The 21,803-nt window shown below is 41.9% G+C and overlaps 1 protein-coding gene across 5 annotated transcripts in view; it reads left to right on the forward strand.

Annotated features, from left to right (window-relative positions):
- Positions 1 to 21,803, forward strand: part of AIMP2 (aaRS-interacting multifunctional protein 2) — a 197,513-nt gene that overhangs the window by 37,525 nt on the left and 138,185 nt on the right. For 2 of the 5 annotated variants that reach the window (XM_067110115.1, XM_067110118.1), the window contains exon 3: positions 17,855 to 17,956. The exons of the other annotated variants lie outside the window; for them this stretch is intronic. In XM_067110115.1, coding sequence (XP_066966216.1) covers positions 17,855 to 17,956 — 102 coding nt within the window. The remainder of the gene's footprint in view (positions 1 to 17,854; positions 17,957 to 21,803) is intronic. 5 annotated transcript variants of the gene reach the window in all.

Raw genomic sequence — 21,803 nt, forward strand, 5'->3', positions numbered from 1 at the left:
GGGATGATTACTCTGTTAGCAGGATGGTGATTTTTAAGGTAGATAGACACACTGTTTGTGCTGGCTGCAGGGGTGTAAAGTGTGATCTTGTGAATAGCTGTGAGGAAAATAGGGATTTTTTGAAGGACTTTATGATTAAGTCATTTGCATAGGAAGAGAAGGGAAACAGATAGATTATGAAAGCAAATAGTTAGGTCAGGTCATAGACCTGTCATTTCTCTCCCCATTGCCAGGTCCTTTGTCCATGGTTGTTCTTATTCAGTCTGTGGCATTTTCCTCTGCTAATGCTTTATCTGCTCGCCTTGGTTCAGGAAAAGCATATAGAGAAGTTAGAATAGGATGCAAACCTTTTTAGTCAGTAAAAGGTTTGTGTGAATTTACATTAGGGAACCGTTGGAGGTCCCTTCATAGTATGTGATCATTTTTGTGCTCCACTGTAAGGTGTAAGTGCCCTCACTTGTATGTAGCCCAAGTCTAGGACTGCCTTGTGACAGTTGGAAGAGTCTTCTGCCAGGGAACCAGATCTGTTCTCAGGGTGATGTGGTTCTGTGCCCTCCATCACCTGCCTCTTTTTTCATGCACTGAGTTGTAATGTATCGGCTGAAAGATTGTTTTCACAAAGTAACTTACCAATTACAGGCGGTCCCCGGTTTACGACGGGGGTTCTGTTCTTGCGCCGCGTCGTAACCCGAAAATCGTCGTAAGCCGGAAAATCGTCAAAAATCATGAGAAAACCTTACTTTTAATGCTCTGGGTGCATTGAAAACGATGTAAACTGCATTATTATTGAGTTTTACATCAAAAAACCTTCAAATTATGATTATTCTGCCGTTTTGGGGCCATATTTCTTCCGATCGGATCGTATGCCTGACGACGTCGTAACCCCGAACATGCGTCGTAAGCCGGGAAATAATTTCTGATGAATATATTTGAAAAGCGTCGTAACCTCGGAACGTCGTAAGCCGGAACCATCGTAAACCGGGGACTGCCTGTAATTATATAGCTATAGATTTTCAACCCATGGCAGCCTAAAAATTAAAAATTCTTGGTAGCGCTTCAATTGTTTTGTGTAGGTGATGAGATCCCGGCCACTTTCAGGGAAGAAGAGGAACAATGTAGCAAAGCTCTCAGTTCATTTTGTGCCAGCTCTCAACTAACATCAGGTGTTTTCTGTAGCCTTTCTTCATCGTTTTGAATTTTGTTGTGGCCTTCAGTGATTTAGCTTTTTCTCATAATGTCAGACTCTAGTTGTAGCATTCGATTTTGCAGTGAGGGGTGTAAGACTGGGTTAGTTAAGTCATATGACTCTCATTCCAAGTGTGTTCATGTAGAGGGCAAGAATATAATAGGGAGAATACTTGCAGTGAATGTCAGGACTGGGATGATAAATGGGAAGTGTTAAAATCTTACTTAGTCAAGTTTGAGAGGGAGAAAAAGAGAAAGGCAGCCTCTAGAGCTGAAAATAGGGCTAATCTAGAATCTACTCCTTTGACTAGGCCAGTAGAGGATAGTACTGTCCCTTCATTACCAGTTCTTGCTATTTCTCCTATTCCTAGCCATCCCTACTACTTTACCACGTACTCCTGTTCCTTGTTCTCATGCTTCCAATCCCAATCCTATTGCCAGCCTCGAACCAAGGTTTAACCAGAAACTTAATTGAGTAGTCAGTGCAGTGGCTGAATTAGGGGTGTCCCTAAATGTGCTTTCAGAAAAAATGTCTTCTAATGTGCATAGTGATAGTGTTGTGCAAGTGGAGTAGGTGGCTACTTGTCCTAATGGTGCTCCTAGACGAAGGTCCCTGTCCCACTCCCCTGAACCTGGGATAAGACATACCAGAGGTCCAAGGAAGGCCAGTGAGGTTTGCCCACGGGTAATCGCCCCCTCAGTCAAGCCTATTGCCCAATCCCAGGTGTTGACAGACAACCATTGGAAAGGTGTCAAAGTGACTGTGCATCACCTCTTATTGGATTCAGAAGTTCCAGGCCCAACAAGAGGCACTGGTGGCGCTTCCCTGCTTCGTCTCGCCCTCTCAAGAGGCGCTTCAATGGCAAAGACCGCTCCCCTCTTGCAGGCAAGAGGTATAGAGAGGCCAGCCATAGTCCTCGGCCTGTGTAGGGTTGGGACAGCCTGTAGTCGTTTCCACCGTATGTGGAGCGCCCTTTTTTTGGCCCCCAAGTGCCCAAAAGACCCACTCAGATGGCAATTGTCTTCATCCAAGCACCTCTCTGCCTCCGAGCACCCATCGCCACCAGAGCACTCGACAACCACTGTCAAGCGTCAGTCTTCAGCTCCCAAGCTTGTGGCACCAGCTCCTGTACTCCCAGCACCAGCTCATGCATGCTTGCCACCACCTTCGCCCCCCCTCAAGCTCCCTTTTCGGTTCAGGAGGGGTCTTTGTTGGAACCAATTAAGCGTCAGCTGGCGGCTATTATGGGTGGTTTTTTTTTTTTTATACAGAAAGCCCCCACTGTTCCAAAAGCCTCCCAGGATGTGTCTCTGTCACCGGTTTCTTCAGATGAAGAGGTTTTTGATTAAGTACCCTCTCCTCCTTTGGCTTATGCTTCCCTGTTTAGATATCTTCTAGCTAGCTTTCCTGACTTCTTCCCACCTGCTGTCCTGGTTTCTCCAGCCTCAACCTTCCTTATGAGGAACCAGTCAGAAGACAGCACTTTGCTTCCCAGGTTGGTGCTTTCCTCCTCTCAAGGAGATGGATGATTGGCTCTCTTCAAAGAGGGAACAGGGCAAAGCCACCTTTGCCTGGCCTCCCTTTAGACTGATAACAGGAGATACCTCTCCTACTCTATTGGAGAAGCTCCCTCTTTGGGAGTTGCTGCCTCCTCCTGAGGGGACTTCTCCGGACATGTTGATTCATCGCACTGCTCAGCCTTTGCATCAGCGAAGATCATGTTTTTGTCTCCTGGGCTAGACAACCTCATGAAAAACATATTCAAGGTGTTTGAGGTGTTTAATTTCCTTGACTGGACCACTGGAGCCCTCGCTAAGAAAACCAATGAATGCTCTGACCTAGCGGAGGACCTAGCCTCAGACTGGCTAGCTGTTTTGTCGTGTGCCAACAAGGCCACCAGGGATGGTTCCTTAGAGCTCACCTCTCTCTTTTCCATAGGGGTCTTGAAGAAAAGGGAGTTGTGGTGCTCCTTTGCCACGAAAGGAGTCACCCAGACCCAGATGTCTGCTCTCCTTTTCTCTCCCTTAGATCAGCTGCATCTCTTCCTTCAAGCCACCGTTCTAGAGATTTCATCAGACCTTCAAAAGAAGTCGACACGAGCTGCTAGCCCAGTCCACCAAGCAATCAAAGGAACCCCTCTCCTTAGGCACTAAGTCTGTTTCACCCCTCAAGTTCAGCCCTTTCGTTGAGGCAAGCAGAAGCCCTAGACAAGACCCAGGACTAACCTACGCTTCTCGTCGAAGTCCATCAAGAAACTGAACTTCAAGCCCCCTACCAAGAAATGAAGTTTCAATCCTTCATGCTCCAGTAGGGTCGAGACTTCTCCACTTTTGGGAGGAGTGGAGTCGCAGAGGTGTGGAGTAATGGATCATTCAAGTCCCGAAGGAGGGCTACTCCATTCCTTTCAGGGAGAGACCTCCACTAGTCAAGTCCCCCATTGTCTTGAGTGCTTTTGGCTCTTTCACAGGAAGTCAACTCCCTCTCTTTCTCAAAAGGGCTGTAGAAGAAGTTGAGGATCACAATTCTGAGGGTGTTCTACAACCGTCTCTTTGTATTCCCCAAATAATCAGGGGGCTGGAGGGCCGTTCTTGATGTCAGCGCCCAGAATCACTTCATTCAGAAGACAGAGTTCCATATGGAGACGAAACAGTCTGTCATGTCATCCATTTGCCAGGGCGATTGGATGGTCACCTTACACATGCAGGATGCCTACTTTCATGTCCCCATCCATCTGGGCTCCAAGAAGTACCTTCGGTTTGTTTTTCAGAACAGAGTTCTTCAGTTTCGGGCCTTGTGCTTCAGCCTCTCTACAGCCCCTCAAGTATTTACACGGGTTCTCGAGCCCCTGGGCAAATGGCTTCATCATCTCAGGATCAACATTTCTCTTTATTTGGATGACTGGGTTCTCTGTTCCCCATCGAAGCAGAAATGCACACAGGACTTAAAGAAAACTCCTTCTCCTGACTCAAGAGTTGGGCATTCTGATCAACAGACAAAAGTCGCAACTGATTCCGACATAGGAGATTCTTTATTTTGGAATGATCCTGAACTCACAGACTTTTCAGGTTTTTCCATCCCCCAAAAAAGTTGACTCCTGCCCTCTCACGGTCCGCAGGTTTCTCTCACTCCCGTATTGTTAGGCCAGTCAGTAAATGAGTCTCTTGGGGACTCTGGCCTCCATTGAGAAGTTCGTGAAGTTGGGCAGGCTGCGCACGAGGAATAGGAAGACTCAACTGGACTCCTTCATCTTTCCCATCATGTCGGAGATCAAATCAGACCTGCAATGGTGGCTGTGCGGAGGAAGACTTCAAGGAAAGTCTCTTCTTCCGTTGAACCCTGACCTAGACTTTTATTCAGATGCATCGGGCCTAGGTTGGGGAGCCCTTTTAGGGGATCAAGAAGTGTCTGGGATGTGGTCCATGGAACAAAGAAACCTTCATGTAAACATCAAGGAACTGAAGGCTATTCACCTGGGTCTCCAGTCCTTCTTGAACCTGATCTTCGGCAAAACAGTGATTGTTCATGCAGACAACACCAATGCCCTATCTCATATCTGCAAACAGGGAGGCACTCACTTCTTCTCCCTCTGTGAAGCTGCAAAAGATCTCCTCCTCTGGGTGGAGCAGAACCAAGTCACCCTCATCACTCGATTCATTCAGGGGATATTGAACGTCTTAGCAGACGAACTGACTTGCCGCAAGCAGGTCCTTCCCACAGAATGGACCCTAGACCCCCTGGTCTGCAACGATCTGTAGAAGCTATGGGGCAGACCATCCATAGACCTATTTGCGACGTTGAGGAATCACTGTCCTCCTCTCTTCTGTTCTCCAGCCCCGGGCCCTCTGGCATGGGCGACTGATGCCACGCTCCTGGACTGGTCAGACTTGGACGTCTATGCCTTTCCTCCGTTTGGCATGATTAGTGAAGTGATCAACAAGTTCTCTTCCCATCGCAACATCTCGATGACCCTAGTTGCTCCATTCTGGCCAACGAAGGAGTGGTTCCCAGGCCTGCTTTGTCTTTTAGTGGATTTCCCAAGGCTTCTTCCACAAAAACAGTCTCTTCTCACACAGCCCCATTTCTTCAGGTTCCACCAAAGGTTGTCTGCTCTGGCTCTGACAGGATTCAGACTGTCCGGAGTCTCTTCAGAGTGAAGGGACTTTCAAAAGCAGCTGCAGAGGCTATTGCTAGATGTAGATGTCAGTCTTCCAACAACGTCTATCAATCCAAGTGGACAGTCTTCCAGAAATGGTGCAGGCGACATAACATCTCGTCTTCTGAAACGTCTGTCAATCAAGTAGCTGATTACCTGCTCTTCCTGAGGTCCTCCAAGAAGTTATCATCCTGTACCATCAAGGGGTATAGAGCAATGTTGACGGTCTTAAAACACAGAGGGCTAGACCTTTCCTCCTACCTGGACCTCAACGACCTCATCAAATCCTTTGATACAACTAAGCAAAGGAAGTCTGAAGACTTCTCTTGGAACTTCAACGTAGTTTTAAAGTGGCTTGCAGGTCTCACTTTCGAACCTCCATGTTCTGTCTCTCTAAGGGATCTCACTAGGAAGACACTCTTCCTCATTGCTTTGGCCACGGCCAAGATCAAGGACCCTTCCAAGCCCTGACCCTGTTCCTTCACCTTTAAAAGCTTGATGGACATACTTGGACTGGGGGAAGAAGAAAGGCTTCTTTGGAACCCTTCTCGTCCGATGTCTAAGAATGCTCTGTTGCATTTTTTGAGAGACTTGATTTCCAAGGCACACTCTCGGATCCAGGAGGATATCCTGCCTTCTGTTAAGGTGAAAGCTCATAAGGTCCGAGCTGTTGCTACCTCTCTTGCTTTTAGACATAATGTCCCTGTAGTTCATCTTACAGTTGACCTATTGGAAGTGCAAGATGGTCTTCTCAGCTCATTACCTGAAGGAAGTGGAAACTGTCTTTGAAAATTGTAGTACCTTAGGACCTTTATCTGTGGCTGGCATGGTGTTAGGAGAGGAAACATAGGGAGCTCTCTTCCTCTATCTCCTTGCCTTGATTCAGGGTGTCGAGTACAGGGGGAGCTTGGAGGTACATCGTACCTGGAGTACCCACCAGTTTTTTAGTGGTTTGGGTGTGGTTTTTTATTGCAGTGTAGGTGACAGTGTTTTTTGGTGTTTATTCTGGTTCTACACCCAGGTAAAGGGCACCTTTTTAAGCTTTGCTAGCCATCAGGAACCTTACTTCGCTGCAAAGTTCCCACTGAAGTAGGGGCAACCTATGGCTATACCGCCACGCCACCACTGGTTAAGATGAGCACTAACCAGAGGCAGTATCCATCTGCAGTAGCTCTCTTACCAGGTAAGGGAACAACAAGCATTGTATCAATGCTAGAAACTGTTGTATTTCAAAGTCATTACTTTTCTTAATGTTTTGCAGTAGAATATGTCCATGTATCCCACCTCCTGTCAGTGAAAATGTTATTTTCATGATAAGATTAAGTTTCATATATACTTACCAAGTAATTATAGAATAGGAGCCCTCCCTGCTCCCATGGTATGGACATCAGGGCACAAATAAATTGAGCTCTTTGCTATGTTGTTCCTCTTCTTCCCCGAAAGTGGGCAGGGTCTTGTCACCTACAAAAAACAATTGAAGCGCTACCATGAATTTTGAATTTTTAGGCTGCCGTGGGTTGAAAACCTATAGCAATATAATTACTTCGTATATATGAAACTTAATTTTATCATGGAAACATTTGGTAAATATTAATCTTCACAATGTATTCGACCTCTGCTGTCATCAGCATTTTGTAAGGGGTTGTTAGCACTGCTATGACTAATTATATAGGTATAGACAGCGTTATTATTAATAATAATGTCTGTAGTGAGTTGTACATACTCTGATGTTGACTCAGTTGATTGTTAAACCAATCTCTTCCACATCAACCTATCATTCTAAATCCTTGTTTGCTATTCCTCTCTTCTCAAAAACCACTTGTTCGTTCTGTACATGCTGTTTGTTCAGCTATCAGTGAGTCTCTTCCCTCTGCTTCTATTAATGTTTTTCTTTCCAGTCCTACCTTGGTTACAGTATCTGCTGTTGTTTCCAAGCTAGATATAATTGCAGCTGCTTAGCTTTCTAAGGATGTGTTGTATTGGAATGCTCTCAAGTCTGCTGAGTCACTTTCGGACAAGGTGGGGTTGTTGGTTGTCTCTCCTCTTCCCCCCTCCTCCCAACATTTCCTGCTTCCTTTGACACCTGGTGGTGCTGTGTTTTTTTTGCTTGGCCAACATGTGTCTACTGAGGTGAGTCACTTCAGATTGATTTCCCGTCTCCTTTTCATTGAGTCACGAATTCGTTGTGGGTAGTAACCTGAAGTTGCCCTAACCCCTCTGGCGGAAGAAGAGTTTGAATCGGAGGAATCTCCTTTGGTTTGTTGGTGTTTGGTGGAGTGTTGTGCTTTGCTTTATTCTTATTTAGTGGAGGAAAGAGGCTGTGTTGAGAATAGGTCTCTGTTATCTGTCAGTGCCCATTAAGTATTTGGAGAAATCAAGCATTCTCCTTCAAGTAGAGCACTTTTCATAAGTTTTCTTTGACTCTGGCGCACAAAGCTTTTAATACATCTGCCAACTCTTGTCTTCCTGGTTTTTTTGAGTTGCGGAGAGCCACCTCTTATGATACAGGCACTTTACCAGTGCTTATACTGTCTTCAGTCAAAGATTTGGTTTACATTGCCTGTTTTGTTGCTTTGAAGAGACATACTCTTGAGACTGACAAAGTGCTCTGTACATGCTGAGATGGCGTTTGTTGTCCAGATGTCTAGTTAGATTGCTGAAGTTTCATCTTTTACTGATCTTTTACTCAGTATGATTGCCTCTTCTCCGCACCAGCTTAGAGAGGTTAAGGCGCCAGCTTAGAGAGAGATTGGGATTTTAGTGAGGAAGAGTGATAAGAGTTTTTGACTTGCATCGTCAAGGCCTTTTCTGACATTGCAGGTGAATCCTCTCATGAGTTTACTAACTCAGTCTTGAAGAAGTGTGAATAGTTATGCTCCTGTCTGTCATCAAAGATTTCTTATGTACAAGAGATGGCACCTGTTTTGGTTTCTCCTTTGGGTCATCTTAAGCCTGACCCTCTGTAAGATGATAAGGGAGGGTATATTGGTACAAGTTGTACCTCTATCTAGCAGATATTTTATACCTTTCGGGGATCTGTTCATCCCTCAGTTTCTGGTAGGAGGTCAGTTGCAAGGCCTTCTGGCATACTTGTGCTGTATACCCATTCCTTCGTATCTTCTCCAGCAGAAGTATCTCATTCTTCATTGGAAGGTTGTAACTAGGGAAGAATACAATGGAGCAGGTGTTGGTAATTCACCAGGATTTTACCTCCGACTTTTTTGTAGTGTCATAAGCAACGGGAGATTGGCACCCAGTGTCGGACGTTTTGAGACTGAAAAACCTCTCTCTACGTTTTGAGACTGAAAAACCTCTCTCTTTTTGGTTTTTTTCCAGCATGGTTTTAGTGACTTTTCAATAGAATGATTGAATGTTTTGCTGGACATGGAGGATGCATTTTCCTCATATCAATAGATCCTCAGTTGCAGGGAAGGCCTTTGTGTTCAAGGTGCTTTGTTTTGGCTTGTGTACAGCATCTCAAGTATTCACAAAGAATTTGTTGCCCATGGCCAGATGGTGTCAGTCCTTTAGGAACAAGCATTCTTTTCCACTGAGTTGAATGGTTAAAATTGGCCAACTCTGTCAACAGTATTCCAAAGGCCAAGGATCTGTTGCTTCACCTTATTATTATTTTTATCATCATTATTATTATTATTTTATTATTTTCTTATTATTCTTCTCGAACTGAGAAGTTCAACAGTGAGGCACAGTTACTGCATATTGGTGCTGCCGTTCAGCGAATCTGGTTGCTCTCGGCAGGAAAAGGGGACCAGGAATCCATTGTGAATGTGAAAGACTTCTATTAAAATGCAACTTTTGAAAAAGTGACAAACAAGAGACCATCCCAAACTCCTGAGTCTATTCTTTATCTGGGGATGAAGGTATACTTTTGCAATTTGCAGTCTTTTCTGTCATAAGACAAATAGGTATTTCTTACTTCTTTTTTAGGAATTTTAGCCCTTAAGGAACCTTCTTACAAGGTAATGGCATTCTTTGTTAGGGAACACAGCCGTACTGGAGAAGTTGTCAGAATAATCAGGCACCGTTACATTGTAGTCTCAAATTGCAGTTTACAGCAAATGTTCGTTAAACCTTTAAGCAAATCCAGGGCCACCATTGTCACCAGGTTTTGTTGTTTTTTTCCTTGTCTCGTAACACCAAAGGAAAGGTTATGACAAGTGTTGTGACACTGAATTACAATACACCTTAGAATGTCAACACCAACTCGGTAAACCGTACAAAGATGTTAAGGTGGTGGAAAGACCGTCAAAGATTCCTGGTAGGTTTATCCCTGAGAGCTCAAACTAGGCTCTTTGGAAGAGTTTCTGCAATGCAGAAACTAATTCATAGCAGAGAGACTACTTCCTTGGGTGAAAATGAACAACAGAGTATTTGTTCTCTAGTTCATTAAGGGAGAACAAGCTTGCTGCGGAGTGGTCATTACATCAGCAAGTCCGACAGTTTCTGTGGAGTTAGAGGAGTGCTCAAACATGAACTTATTAGCTTGCAGTTGAACAGGAACAACCAGTGTACTACTACTCCTTTGAGGGCCCTCAGGTGTGAATGGTAGATACATTTCTTCATGTGACCACATTCAGACTCACATTATAGCGCAGGCAGACCCTGGTTATTGGCGTGGGTTCTGTTCTGACAGCATGACGATAAAACGAAAATCAGCGATTTTCTGTGCAATAACTGGGTATCAGCACCGATAACTGGAGATCGGCACCTCTGTTAGGTATGTATTGGCGCCAATAAAGCAGAAATCAGCAATTTTCAGTGCCAAAAATCGCTGATTTTCGTCGCTAGACAAGTGCCGTAAAACCAGATCGCCAATAACCAGGGACTGCCTGTACAAGAATTGTTCAGTGACTCCCATAGAGTCCTAGTAGACTCAGAGGGAATGATTTGGACTTGCTAGTTTTATCAGTAGATGTCACTTGTATTCTTTTATTAAGAAGGCATAGACCAAAACTACCAAATTCCATGCGGTTTAACTAACGTCTGCGTCCCACACTCAAACGCTTTATTGTTATTAAATTTTATTATTATTATTATTATTATTATTATTATTATTATTGTTGTTGTTGTTATTATTATTATCCAAGAAGTAGCAGAAGGTAATGGGAAATACAGATGTTATTAGAAAACAAATTAATAAATAAATAGATATGTAAGTAGAGTAAAATATAAAAATACAGGTTGAATTGTATTAGGGTAGTAATGCATTGCATCTTCGCTTGAACTAATGAAGTTCCAAGTGCAGGACATCCTCTGGGAGGCTGTTCTACAGTCCAACAGTGTGAGGAATAAAGGACCTCTGAAACTGAGAAGTTCAAAAGCGAGGCACATTTACTGCATATTGGTGCTGCTGTTCAGCAGATCTGGTTGCTCTCGGCAGGAAAAGGGGATCATGGACCAATTGTGAATGTGAAAGATCTTTGTTAAAATGCACCTTATGAAAAAGCAAAAACAAGAGACCATCTGTCAATGGTCTAAGTTATAACTGCTACTATTAGGTAACAAAAACCTACCACCCCAGACCACTCTGTCTAAAAGAGATAGACCTGGAGGTGAGGATGGTGTGGAAAATCTGTAAAAGATCTGCTAATCAATAGTGCTTTTGTTTTCCTGGAGTTCGGCCTCATATCCCACCAACTACATTCACTGAGCCAGTCCATGTCCCAATTGAGGCTGATGGCAGCTTCATTTCTCATAAGTGGATGCTTAACAACACCCACAAGTATTACATCATTAGCATACTGAACAATTGTTTACCAGGCCAAATACCTTATCACTTGTATACACTAAAGATAACAGTGGACAAAGAACACTACCTTGTGGAACTCCAGACACAATAGGGCTTGATTTTCTAAGGATCCCATCTACAGCAACTCGCTGCTGTCTGCCTGTAAGGAAATCTTGACGTACAGTAATCATAAAACATATCCACCCACTCCAAGATTGTGAAGTTGATAATATATAAGTGCCTTGTGATTTACTAAGTCGAAAGCTGCTGTAAAATCTATCTGAATTACTTTACACTCAAAACCCTTATCAACACTCAAAACCCTTATCAAGGTTCTCTTGCAAATGGCATGTCAAGTCTAAAAGAGCATCGCAAGTACCTAACTGCTTCCCTTATGCATATTGACTATCAGCTAACAATCCTTTAAATTCCATATACCTATATAGTAACTTAAAAATAAGTTTCTCAGCAACTTTGAAGAGTGCAGGAAGAATAGAAATGGGCCTGTAGTTACTGCAGTCTGCAGATATGCCATTCTTTGGAACAGGCACTGTATTGCTAAACTTGTGGTTATCTGCTAAGGTACTACATCAACATGAAAATCTATAGAGTCAACTAATCTTGGGAGACAAGCACACTAGAAACTTTTTTGAAAAACAAAGTGAAGAAACCATCAGGATCTTCTCCACCTCTGCTGTCAAGATTATCCAGAATTTTCATAACATCCCCAGAGCAAAATGCAGATTTTGTAAGAATAAGTTCAGGATGACAGGTATCAGGGAGAGGGACATCCTCAGCTGATTGCTTAGCTTCAAAAGCCCTGTTAAGCATTTCAGCCTTTTGCTTAGGGCCAGTAACCAATCTACCATCATCTATTAGTAGTGGTGGAATGGAAGACAAGTTTGACTCAAAGAAAGATGGTGCTAACTTGGTCCACCACAGATGATGCCAAGTATATTAATTCCTTCAAGCTTAAGAAAACCAGATAAATTAACAAATTAATAAAAAAATAAAAAATGTAAGTAAAATATTAAAATACAGGTTAAAATACAGGTTGAGTTGTATTGCATTGCATCTTCAGGGCAATCAAACCCTGGGATTAAAAACTCAACCTTTGACTTGTTACTACTTACAAGTGTCTCAGACAAAAACATCAAGTTGTAGTTATGGGCACAACTCTGGAGATCTAGAAAATTAAGCCCCAGATATTTGAGTAAAGTACTTAGAAATTTATCTCTGTAATGATTAACAGGCCCAGGGTTCAGCTCATTGTCTCCCAAGAGAATTAAATTAACAACATAAAATTAGTAGCAAAATGAATAAATAGGCTCTTGACAATAGTAACATTGTAAAAATCAACAGAACAATAAGCAGTAATAATACTGTGAACAACAACAATATTTACATTATTTACAAACATTCTGTTGAAAGTATAAATAAACCAGACCATGTGTCATTGAAAAAAGTGCCAAAATCAACTGGTCAAAAAGGTGGAGCTGGCACACCTTGTAATGCAAATAAGAAACCCACCAGGTTTGCCACAACAATGGGGGGAGGACGGCCAGGATGGATTTAGAAATTATAAAAAACTCAGAAGGAAAAGATTAGCTAAAGATGAAGGCACTTTCTTTATAATCCACCAAGCAACTTTTGCATTTTCATCAGCCTGTCCTACAGACTTTTCATAAAAACAGGAAAGTGAACAAAAAAAAGAAGATAAATGCCTGGTTGTACCTTCAAGCAAGGGAACTCAAACCCAAGGCCATGGAAGACCACAGTACAATGGCTATGGTATAGTCCAAGGTTGGAGAACAAGGTTTGTATTCAGAGTAACTTTCTCCTAGAAGGGTTGCCTACCAGGCTAAAGGGTCCCTTCTGCTTGCTGGTTTGATTTCGGAGTGTCCTTCTACTGAAAGAGTTGCCTGCCAAGGCTAAAGAGTCTTTTCTACCCTAACTTGTGTAGGCAGGGACGTCACACCTTGGAGTGAAAGTTGCAAAGAAAAGCCACATTGACCCACTATCTGGGAGATGCTCAACCGTCTCCTCCCAATAAGGGGGTTTTGACTCATTGAGCAAACAGTTTGTAATTTCATGGTGTTGCAGTTATGGTGGCATAGATCCCAATGGAATCTTTCCTGTCTTCTTAAAAAAAAGACTGCTGACTTTATTACTCCTAAGATTAGTTGGACTTGCAATTTTTCTTCTATTTGGAGGAAGGGAAACATTGCTGCTTGCCTAAGGGACTAAGTCTGTCATTCCCCTTCTGAATATAGACTGATTTCGGTTAACCCTGTTTTATCTAAGGTTTTTGAGGAGCTGCTCTCTAAACATCTTTGTAGGCTTGCTGAAGATAATAACCAGCCACCAGCATTACATTTTGGATTTCATGAGGGCCTTGGTACCTTTGATGCACTCTTGTCAATATCTATTGTCTGGCAAGAGTGCTCTTGATGAGGGAGCTGAGGCATGCATGGTCAGTCTAGATTTGAGTGCTACCTTTTGGTTGTGTGAATCATGAAGTACTTACAGTACCTACAAGCTAAGATTATTGGGAATTGGTAGATCTTTAATTCATATTTTAAATGAATTTTTAGTAGGCAGAACCCAAAGGGTCTGTTTTCATGGCCAGTATAGTAGCTTTAGTAATGTCATTTCAGGTAATCCTCAAGGTAGTGTTCTTGGACCATTGCTATTTATTATCTATATACTAGTGACATGTGGCAAGGTCTGGAGGACAAACTTTAGCATATGCCAGTGATACTGCTGTTTCTCTGCACCTAAGGTCTATGGTTGCAGAATCCTTGAAAAGAGATCTTGCATGTATTCGTGAATGGAGTAGGTTTTGTAACATGAAGCCTAACCCTTTTAAAACTTAAAGTATGATAGTTAGTCGATCCAAGTGTAACTTTTGATAAGAAATTGACTTTTGAGAAGGATGTACAAACACTGCTTTCTGTTTCTAAAAAAGTTGGTACCTTGCAGGCATGATTTAGAATGTGTAGGGATGACGCTATTATATCTAAATGGTTTTTGAACCCTTTCTTCTTCCTTGTTTGGAGTACTGCTCTCCAGTGTGGTCTTCTGGTGCTAACTCTCATCTCAAACTTTTGGGATAGAGTTATGTCATCAGTCAAGTTTATTTTGCCAGCTCTTAATGTTGATTTGTGACATAGATATAAAGTGGTCTCATGTTTGTTGCATAAAATGTACTGCAGTGACAAACATCTGCACTCTTCTTTACCTGACCTAGCTGTTTTTGCAAGCAACACAAGGCAGGCTGCTGCTGCAAACAGTGTGTTGTTTTCTTGCATCAGATTTAATACTACTCAGTTTGCTAGGAGTTTTATCTTGGCTGCAACTAAAGTGTTAAATAGTTTGACTCATGCAGTTATGGAATCTTCTGATCTCCAAATATTCAAAAGAGGAGAAAATTCATTCCTGCTCTTTGCTGATGTCTCCTAAATTTCAGATGTATGGGCTTTACTTTCTACTCCCATATTTATTTATTTACCACCTTTTTCTATAATTGTTGATCTGTGGAATTTGATTTAATCCACTTGCTGCAGTTTGCATTGCTTTCTCCACAAACAACAAATGAAGCTTTTGAATCCTATGACTGAGCCACGTTAATCCTCCGCAAGAGACAGTCATATGTAGAATCATCAATATTTGGATTGCGGTAAACAGCAAGTAAGTAAATGTAGAACTTACCGAAAATCTTAAAACAAAGAACTTCATGGCAGCTACACTTCAAGTTTTTCTTACAATAAATAGGTTGTATTGGCTTAGGGTATACAGCCTTACCTTGTGCGTGTGGGATGTTATGGCAAAGTCAGGGTAAAAACTCAACCTTTGACTTGTTACTACTTACAGTGTCTCAGATAAAAACATCAAATCATAGTTATGGGCACAACTCTGATCTAGAAAATTGACCTTAAGCCCCAAATATTTGAGTAAAGAACTCTGCAATTTTTTTTACAGTAATGAGTGACAAGTGTTGCTTGAGGTTGCAGGACCAGACACATGAGGTAGAAGAGCTGTGTACACTGTAGTAGTCAAAGACCCTAGGGTTATCCAGGTACATAGAGGCAGTCAAGTACCTGGTCCTCCTGTCATGAATTGAGTTGTAGAAACTTACTGGACTGACTGGTGTCGAGTAAGATGTAGAAACTGAGGACATCAGAGCAGGGGAATTGCTAGGAAAGACAGCAGCGGGTGTGGGAACAGTTGAAACAGGCACATTGATACCCAAAGCAGCTTGTAATTTTTGGATCTTCAAGTTAATGACAGCAAGGAATTCTCCCAGAAGATCAGCAACTTGAGACAGTAACCTTGCAGAGGTGAAGGAGGGATCAGCTTGAGGAGGAGGAGGGGAGGTGGACAGATGTGTGGCTTGAAGGCACAAGCTACTGGAACAGCATCTGAAGAATATAGCAGATCCCTACCAGGGGAAGCAAGAGACCCTTGGGTGAGGGAGCCACTGGCTAAGAAAATTTATCGGGAGAATAAAGAGTTGGAGTAGACACAGGTGGTGGTCTATTAGGGCAGAAGAGTCGAGTAGCTACAGGAAGCAGCATGGATGAGGAAGAAGTCTCATCTCAAAAACCTGTGACTTAACTTGTACAATTTTTGAGCAATGAGCTGAACCTGATGAATTGCTGGTAGAGGTGGAAGAATGTCAGTTACAGAAAGGACCTTGCCAAAGTAATACAGGCAGTCCCTGGTTATTGGTGGTGTTCTGTTCTGAGGGTGTGATAACCGAAAATTGCCGATTTTCATCGCTAGACAAGCGCCATAAAACCGGATCACTGTTAACCGAGCCCGCCGTTAACCAGGAACTGCCTGTATCATTGTTCTTTGGATTAATCCTTATTGATTGCACTTAAACTGCAGGAGAATGCACTTAAGATCCTGTACTGTAATATAGGCCAAAAGGAAATGGATAGTCCAAGCAGTCATTATTTAGCAAACACTGGACCCCAATAAGGACAAGGCAAGGGGTTGGGGGGAGAAGTTGTGATAATAACCCGAAAAATGAAAAGCAGGTATGGAAAACTTTATTGGAATTTTGTAAACATTATCAGCAAAGGAAGAAACATAAAAAACTTTGATGACAAAAATTATATTTGAGGAAAACTGCAAAAACCAAACAGAAGAGAGTAAGGCCACTTACAGTAATAACAGGGTTACAGATGTTGTTGGGCAAAAGAGAACTTGCTGAAAACACTTCCTAAATATTATAAGCTCATCACGAAATGAAAATGAAGCGTGGAAACACTGAAAATGAAATCCTGTTAGCAGCACGTCATTAAATACAGTAGAAACTCTGGTAAGTTCTGGAGCTTGGAACAAATGGGAGCACAGCTAGTCACTGAGGTGCGTGCACGAGAAAGAGTATTAGTATGGTATCCACAAGGATCAAGGAGTTGGCTAAGCATGCATGTTGCATTTGGTTTCAGCAAAATGCTTGGCTTTGTGCTGGATTTATTCTGCACAGCTAAATTTAAGGCCATTTATGATTAATGGGTTTGTAATAACAACTTGTAATTATATATGTAAAAGAGGCCTTCAACACTTGAAGACCTCTAGTGGACAATTTGTAGCCTCATATGGCATGGTATACCTCAGAAGTCAGAGAGTTGAAGTTTGCACACAGAAGCATTGCCTAGAATATTATCATAATCTGGCTTAGGTAGGTAATTGAAACTGTATAATAGCTAGATTAGCAATTTACCTTTACATTCTTGAGGTTGTATGATACTAGCTAGATCAGCAGTTTACCTTTACATTCTTGAGGTAAGGGCTTATATTAGTTTGGTTTAAAAAATATGTCAAGCCAAGTCATTAAGGCAGGGTGTAACTCTGCTATCATCTTGTTTTATCTTGGTTGTCAGTCATTGACTCATGGACACTTTCTAATGTTGTGGGTCAGCAGGTGGTTTGCTAGCTTTTTTATCAGCATTTTCTCATAGCTTGCTATTCTCTTGTTGAGTACAGTACTGAGTACTTGGTTCCTAACTCAGTATGCACAGAGCTTAACTGCTATTTCTTCATGGTAATTACCAGTACATAGGCATATGGCAATTTCCTTAATCTCTCAAGTACACCTAGTGTTTTATACCTTAAGAAAGATTACTGGTTGCCAGTTCCTCAGTGAATGTCATAGATCTTTTGTCTTTTGTTCTTATATTATGATCAGGAGTTTTTAATCAGTCTGGATATTAAAGAGTTGTTGCAGCGGCACCTTACTTAACAACCCACCATAAGTAAATAGGCTTACCTTATGTATGAACAGGCACAAAATTTTGAATTATTTCATATTTCATAGATACAAACCTCTTATTTTAAAGGGAGTGGCCTTCTCCCAATTCCACTAACTGAAGCTATCATGTAGCTTCAAACTTGCCAAAGTTCATAAATAATAGATGTGAGCAGGGGTCACCCCATATTGGCTGGAATATTTGCAGAGAGAATGTTAGCTTCTCTTCCATGAAAGACCCACTGCACAGTTAACCAGTTAGGGTGTTTGTACATACAACAAGAATTTGTTTTAGGTTTTTAGTTTTAGGCTTTGATTCAAAACTTCTCAGATTTTTATTTATTTGTAAATTTAATTTTGTCATCAGATGTTATGTAATTACAGTATAACTGAATATATAATTGTCGTATTGATATATATGTACTTTGCATCATTAGTATTTTACTCCCTTCTTGCAAAATTTTTCATGCTGTGATTTTATTTTGGAAAATGTCCATTTGTGTACAGCAACCTGCAGGTGTGAAGCAGGCAGTGGTGGAACACATTTTAATGGCAATAAAAGATCATCTGGATGATATCAGTTCCCTACACTTCAGTTCTCAAATTCAGGTGCATCTGTTTTTAAGAGAAATTTGGTAGTAGTTTATGACTTTTAATTAAATTGGATTGTGTGTATGTATATGTATGGTGATTTTTATATGAATTTAGTCATGTTTTTCCTTTTCTTTGTAGAGAGCTTTAAAGCAAAAATTAACCCAGAAGAAATTATAATTTTTTGCCATATTTTGTAGTATGTGAATTCTGTAGAAAAAACATTTTATTGCTTTCCATAGTATTTTATTTAACTTGTCCTCGTCAAAGTATTTCATTCCATTGTTGATACAATATTTGAAATATTGTGCCGAAGTTTCAGTGGCAAATTTTTTGTATTTTATGTTTTTAAATGAATTTCAACTGAGTAAATAGAAAAGAAAACACTGCATATGTCAAATATGTAGTGTTGGGGGTGGAGTGATGTGATGTGATTCTACTTTGCCAAGAAGTCGCAGAAAAGAATGACACACACAGCTTCATGCCTCTTCTCTTTCTTTATAAAATGCTTCAGGACTCCCAACTAAAACTTTGACTATCTGACCACATGGAACAGTGAATAACACCCTCTTATATCAAACAAATATTAAAGCTCCTACTCTTTTGAGCAACTTTTAACATGTTTTTTGGGTTGCTGTAAGTAACTGCCTTTTAATGTTTTTATTTTTACCCTTAGTGAATTACTTTCAAGATAAGTTACCATGCAAATGTGCCCCAATTTCTAATAATAAAAAACTAGTCATAGAACCTGTTCCCCATCTGTCAAAACAGTGTTGAAAATTAAGAAATTTTAGCAGTGTATCAGCATTGAGAAAGAAAGAACACTTTAAAGAGGTAAACCTAAGTTGTACACAAAGCTAACTTCTTCGGAAAATCCTCATAAGCACAGGTAGTTATTTCTAATGAAAGAATCTTGGTCTAACCTTAGATCTAAGATGTAAAAATGCCATTTTGCCCTTTTTTTTTTTTTGTAAGTAGTAGAAAAATGCCATATTTTTTGGGAATTTTAGAAATAAAATTCCATGATATTAACAAATGTGTGGATGTGTGTAAAATGAAAATCACAAAAGCCAAAGCTAAGTATCTATTGTTTTCTTTTTGTAGAGTGTGAGAACAATTGCAGTGCATTTAACCGAAGTCAGAGTTTAAAATTTTGAGTTTGAATTATATAACACATACAGAAAGTATTGTACGGTTATTCACAAAATTTTAACATTTTGTTTAATGTGCTTTATTCCTTAACGCTAATAGTTTTGCAAGATTTATTGTGAATTGTTATTTATAATAGTTATAATAAAAGGTTTGAGTCAGATTGGCAGGACTTGTACATATGGTGGTGAACATTTTAGCTTATTCTTATTACCATGATTTTGAATACTCATGAATAGCTATTCAAAATATTTTCATTATTTTGGATGAATCTTACCTACTGTCAAAGATAGCTCTGTGTTCATGTTGGCAGTTGTTGCTGGCATTCAAAATAAAGATGATAGCTTGCCTGACCTAGATGACTGTCCAGTTCGCTTGTTCTCCACTGGGTGTGTCTCGAATGTGTTAGTTTTCATCAGAATTCTTCTCGCCACCATTCTGTGTGATGCTCTGTTCATTCATTAGTGTGGCTTTTGGCTGCTTATCACAATATTTTTAATGTTTTTGTTTGTTCACTCAGGATGTCTTCAACCAGCTTTTGGAACAAAAACATGAGGTTTTGCAGTAAAGGATTCTGCATTAACAGAATGTATTCAGTGTAGATAGGTACAGTTTTGCTGGTTGTAGTGGTCAGAAATGTGATGTCACCTTTAGGTGTGAAGACTGTAAGGAGTGGACAGATGAATTTATGAACAAATTCCTTGTGTAGGAAGAGGAGAGAGTCAGATAAGTTGAGGGAGCAAGTAATCAGAACAGGATATAGGCCATTTACTCCCTTTACTTCTTCATTGTCAACGCCTTCAAATTTCCTGCCTGTATCCCCTGCACTCATCTCCACCTTTGCCAAGACCTGAGCCAACAACCTCAGCTCTATCTCTGCTTCCCCTTCGGTTCAGGAAAGTTGTATGCTGAAGTACATAGATACAAACCTTTGTTTTTTGCTTAGGGATTTACCTTGTGAATGCTAGGAGGAACTTCTGTTTAAACTTTACTGACAGGTAGGGAGAAGCCTCGCCTACCTGCCAATCTTAACTCCACTGTTTCCAGCCTCAGTCATGGATAGACATCTATGCTGGCTCTCTATCTGACTCTCACTGTTTACTTTGCTCTTTTCTCAATAAACTTTGAGTATTTTCTTTGTTGTTGGTTTCTACTATTGCTGATTTCTGATCATCATGAGTTCACAAAGGCATCATTTGAATAAGCCTTCCACCTCCCAACTGAAAAAGCCTCAAGTATTTAGGTGGTGCCCAGGGAAGGATAAACACTGGAACAAACTCCTTTCTTCAGTGGAGATGGATCATTATACCTTCTGTACTTTGTGCAGAAAACACTATTGTAACCGTAACATCCGAGAGTGGCCTTCCGAACAGTGGGTGAAGTTCGCTAGGAAGAGGAAAAAGGAAAAGATCTCCCAGGGGTCATTGTATTGCAATACTCCACTGGTGACACTGAAGGTCATTTTTGGATCTTTTCTTCCTTCTGTGAAACTTTCACCCATTGTTACCACTCCTGAGGAAGGATTTTCCTCTGAAGGACACTCTTTCTCAGGGTGAAGGGAAGAGCCTCACCTAACCTGACTCTTTCAGGTACAGAAGAGGATGAGACAGTAAAGGTTGCCATGGCCATCTCTTGGTCTCTTGGGGGAGCCAAGTGGGGAGAATCTGTTAGGTCACCTCACTGATAGTAGAGTGGCCCCTGTGACTGCTCTCATGGCTTTGACTGTGGCCATGATGACTCTGACAGTCAGAGTCCTTACAGGCTCTTGGACTTTTACGTATACCATCACTCCTTGTGCCCAGAGGAGTTGTCATCATCTGCTCTGGAGAAGGTTCTCTTCCACTTGTTCTCTGCATGGACCTCAGCAGCCCTCGCGAAGTAGTAGTATTCCAAGAAGGAGAAGGAATTCGTCATTGTCATCATGTTTGCCTTGATCTTCATCTTCATTGTCGACTGCTGCCACCTTCTCCCCTTCTTCCAAAGCTGCTCCATTGTCGAGTGCTGCCTCCTCCTTCCCTTCTTCCAAAGCTAGCAAGCAGAGGAAGTAGGCTGCTCTGTCTCCCCACAGAGTTTTGTAAGGTGCCAGGGTCCGTGGTCCCTCTACCAGCCAGGCCAAGCAAGAGCATGTGAAAAGAGAGCCTGCAGGTGCTCCGTCACCCCCCTCCCTCTTCAAAGAGAGCAGCTCAGGGGTCCCATGATAGTGACGTGGCCCACCCAGCCTGATCACTAAGTCTGAGTAAGAGGAGGTCCCCATTCAGTCCTCCCCACCTGTAGAAGCTCTGGTTCTACAGAGACGGATACAATAGAGGGACAGCACCCACCCACATTCGTCGACACTGCAGGTTGACCACCTATGGCCTCACTCACCTGGCAGGACTTTGGTCTTTGCTAGGCCAGGCAAGGGTGCCCACGATCTCACATTGCCTCGACCTCCTCGGGTGCTACTGGGGAACAGGTGCTGGACAGGACCAGGATTCAGGATTGAGCCTGTTCTCAATCACATTCCGGCCCTTTCATGGAGGCATACATTCCTGGTGTGCTCTTCGGGCTGGACAGATCATATGCCACAGTAGTGGAGAGATCACTTGGGGGCTCTATCGAGCTTTCCTCCCCCCCTTAGAGGGAGTGAATCGGGAGGACTGAGACCTGGAGGGAACCCAGGGTCCTCTGCCCCAAAACTTGGTTACCCCCGAGTTACAGAGGCACTTTGTACAGG

This window comes from Macrobrachium rosenbergii, chromosome 10 (assembly GCF_040412425.1).
Source record: "Macrobrachium rosenbergii isolate ZJJX-2024 chromosome 10, ASM4041242v1, whole genome shotgun sequence".
Classification (NCBI taxonomy): Eukaryota; Metazoa; Arthropoda; class Malacostraca; order Decapoda; family Palaemonidae; genus Macrobrachium; species Macrobrachium rosenbergii.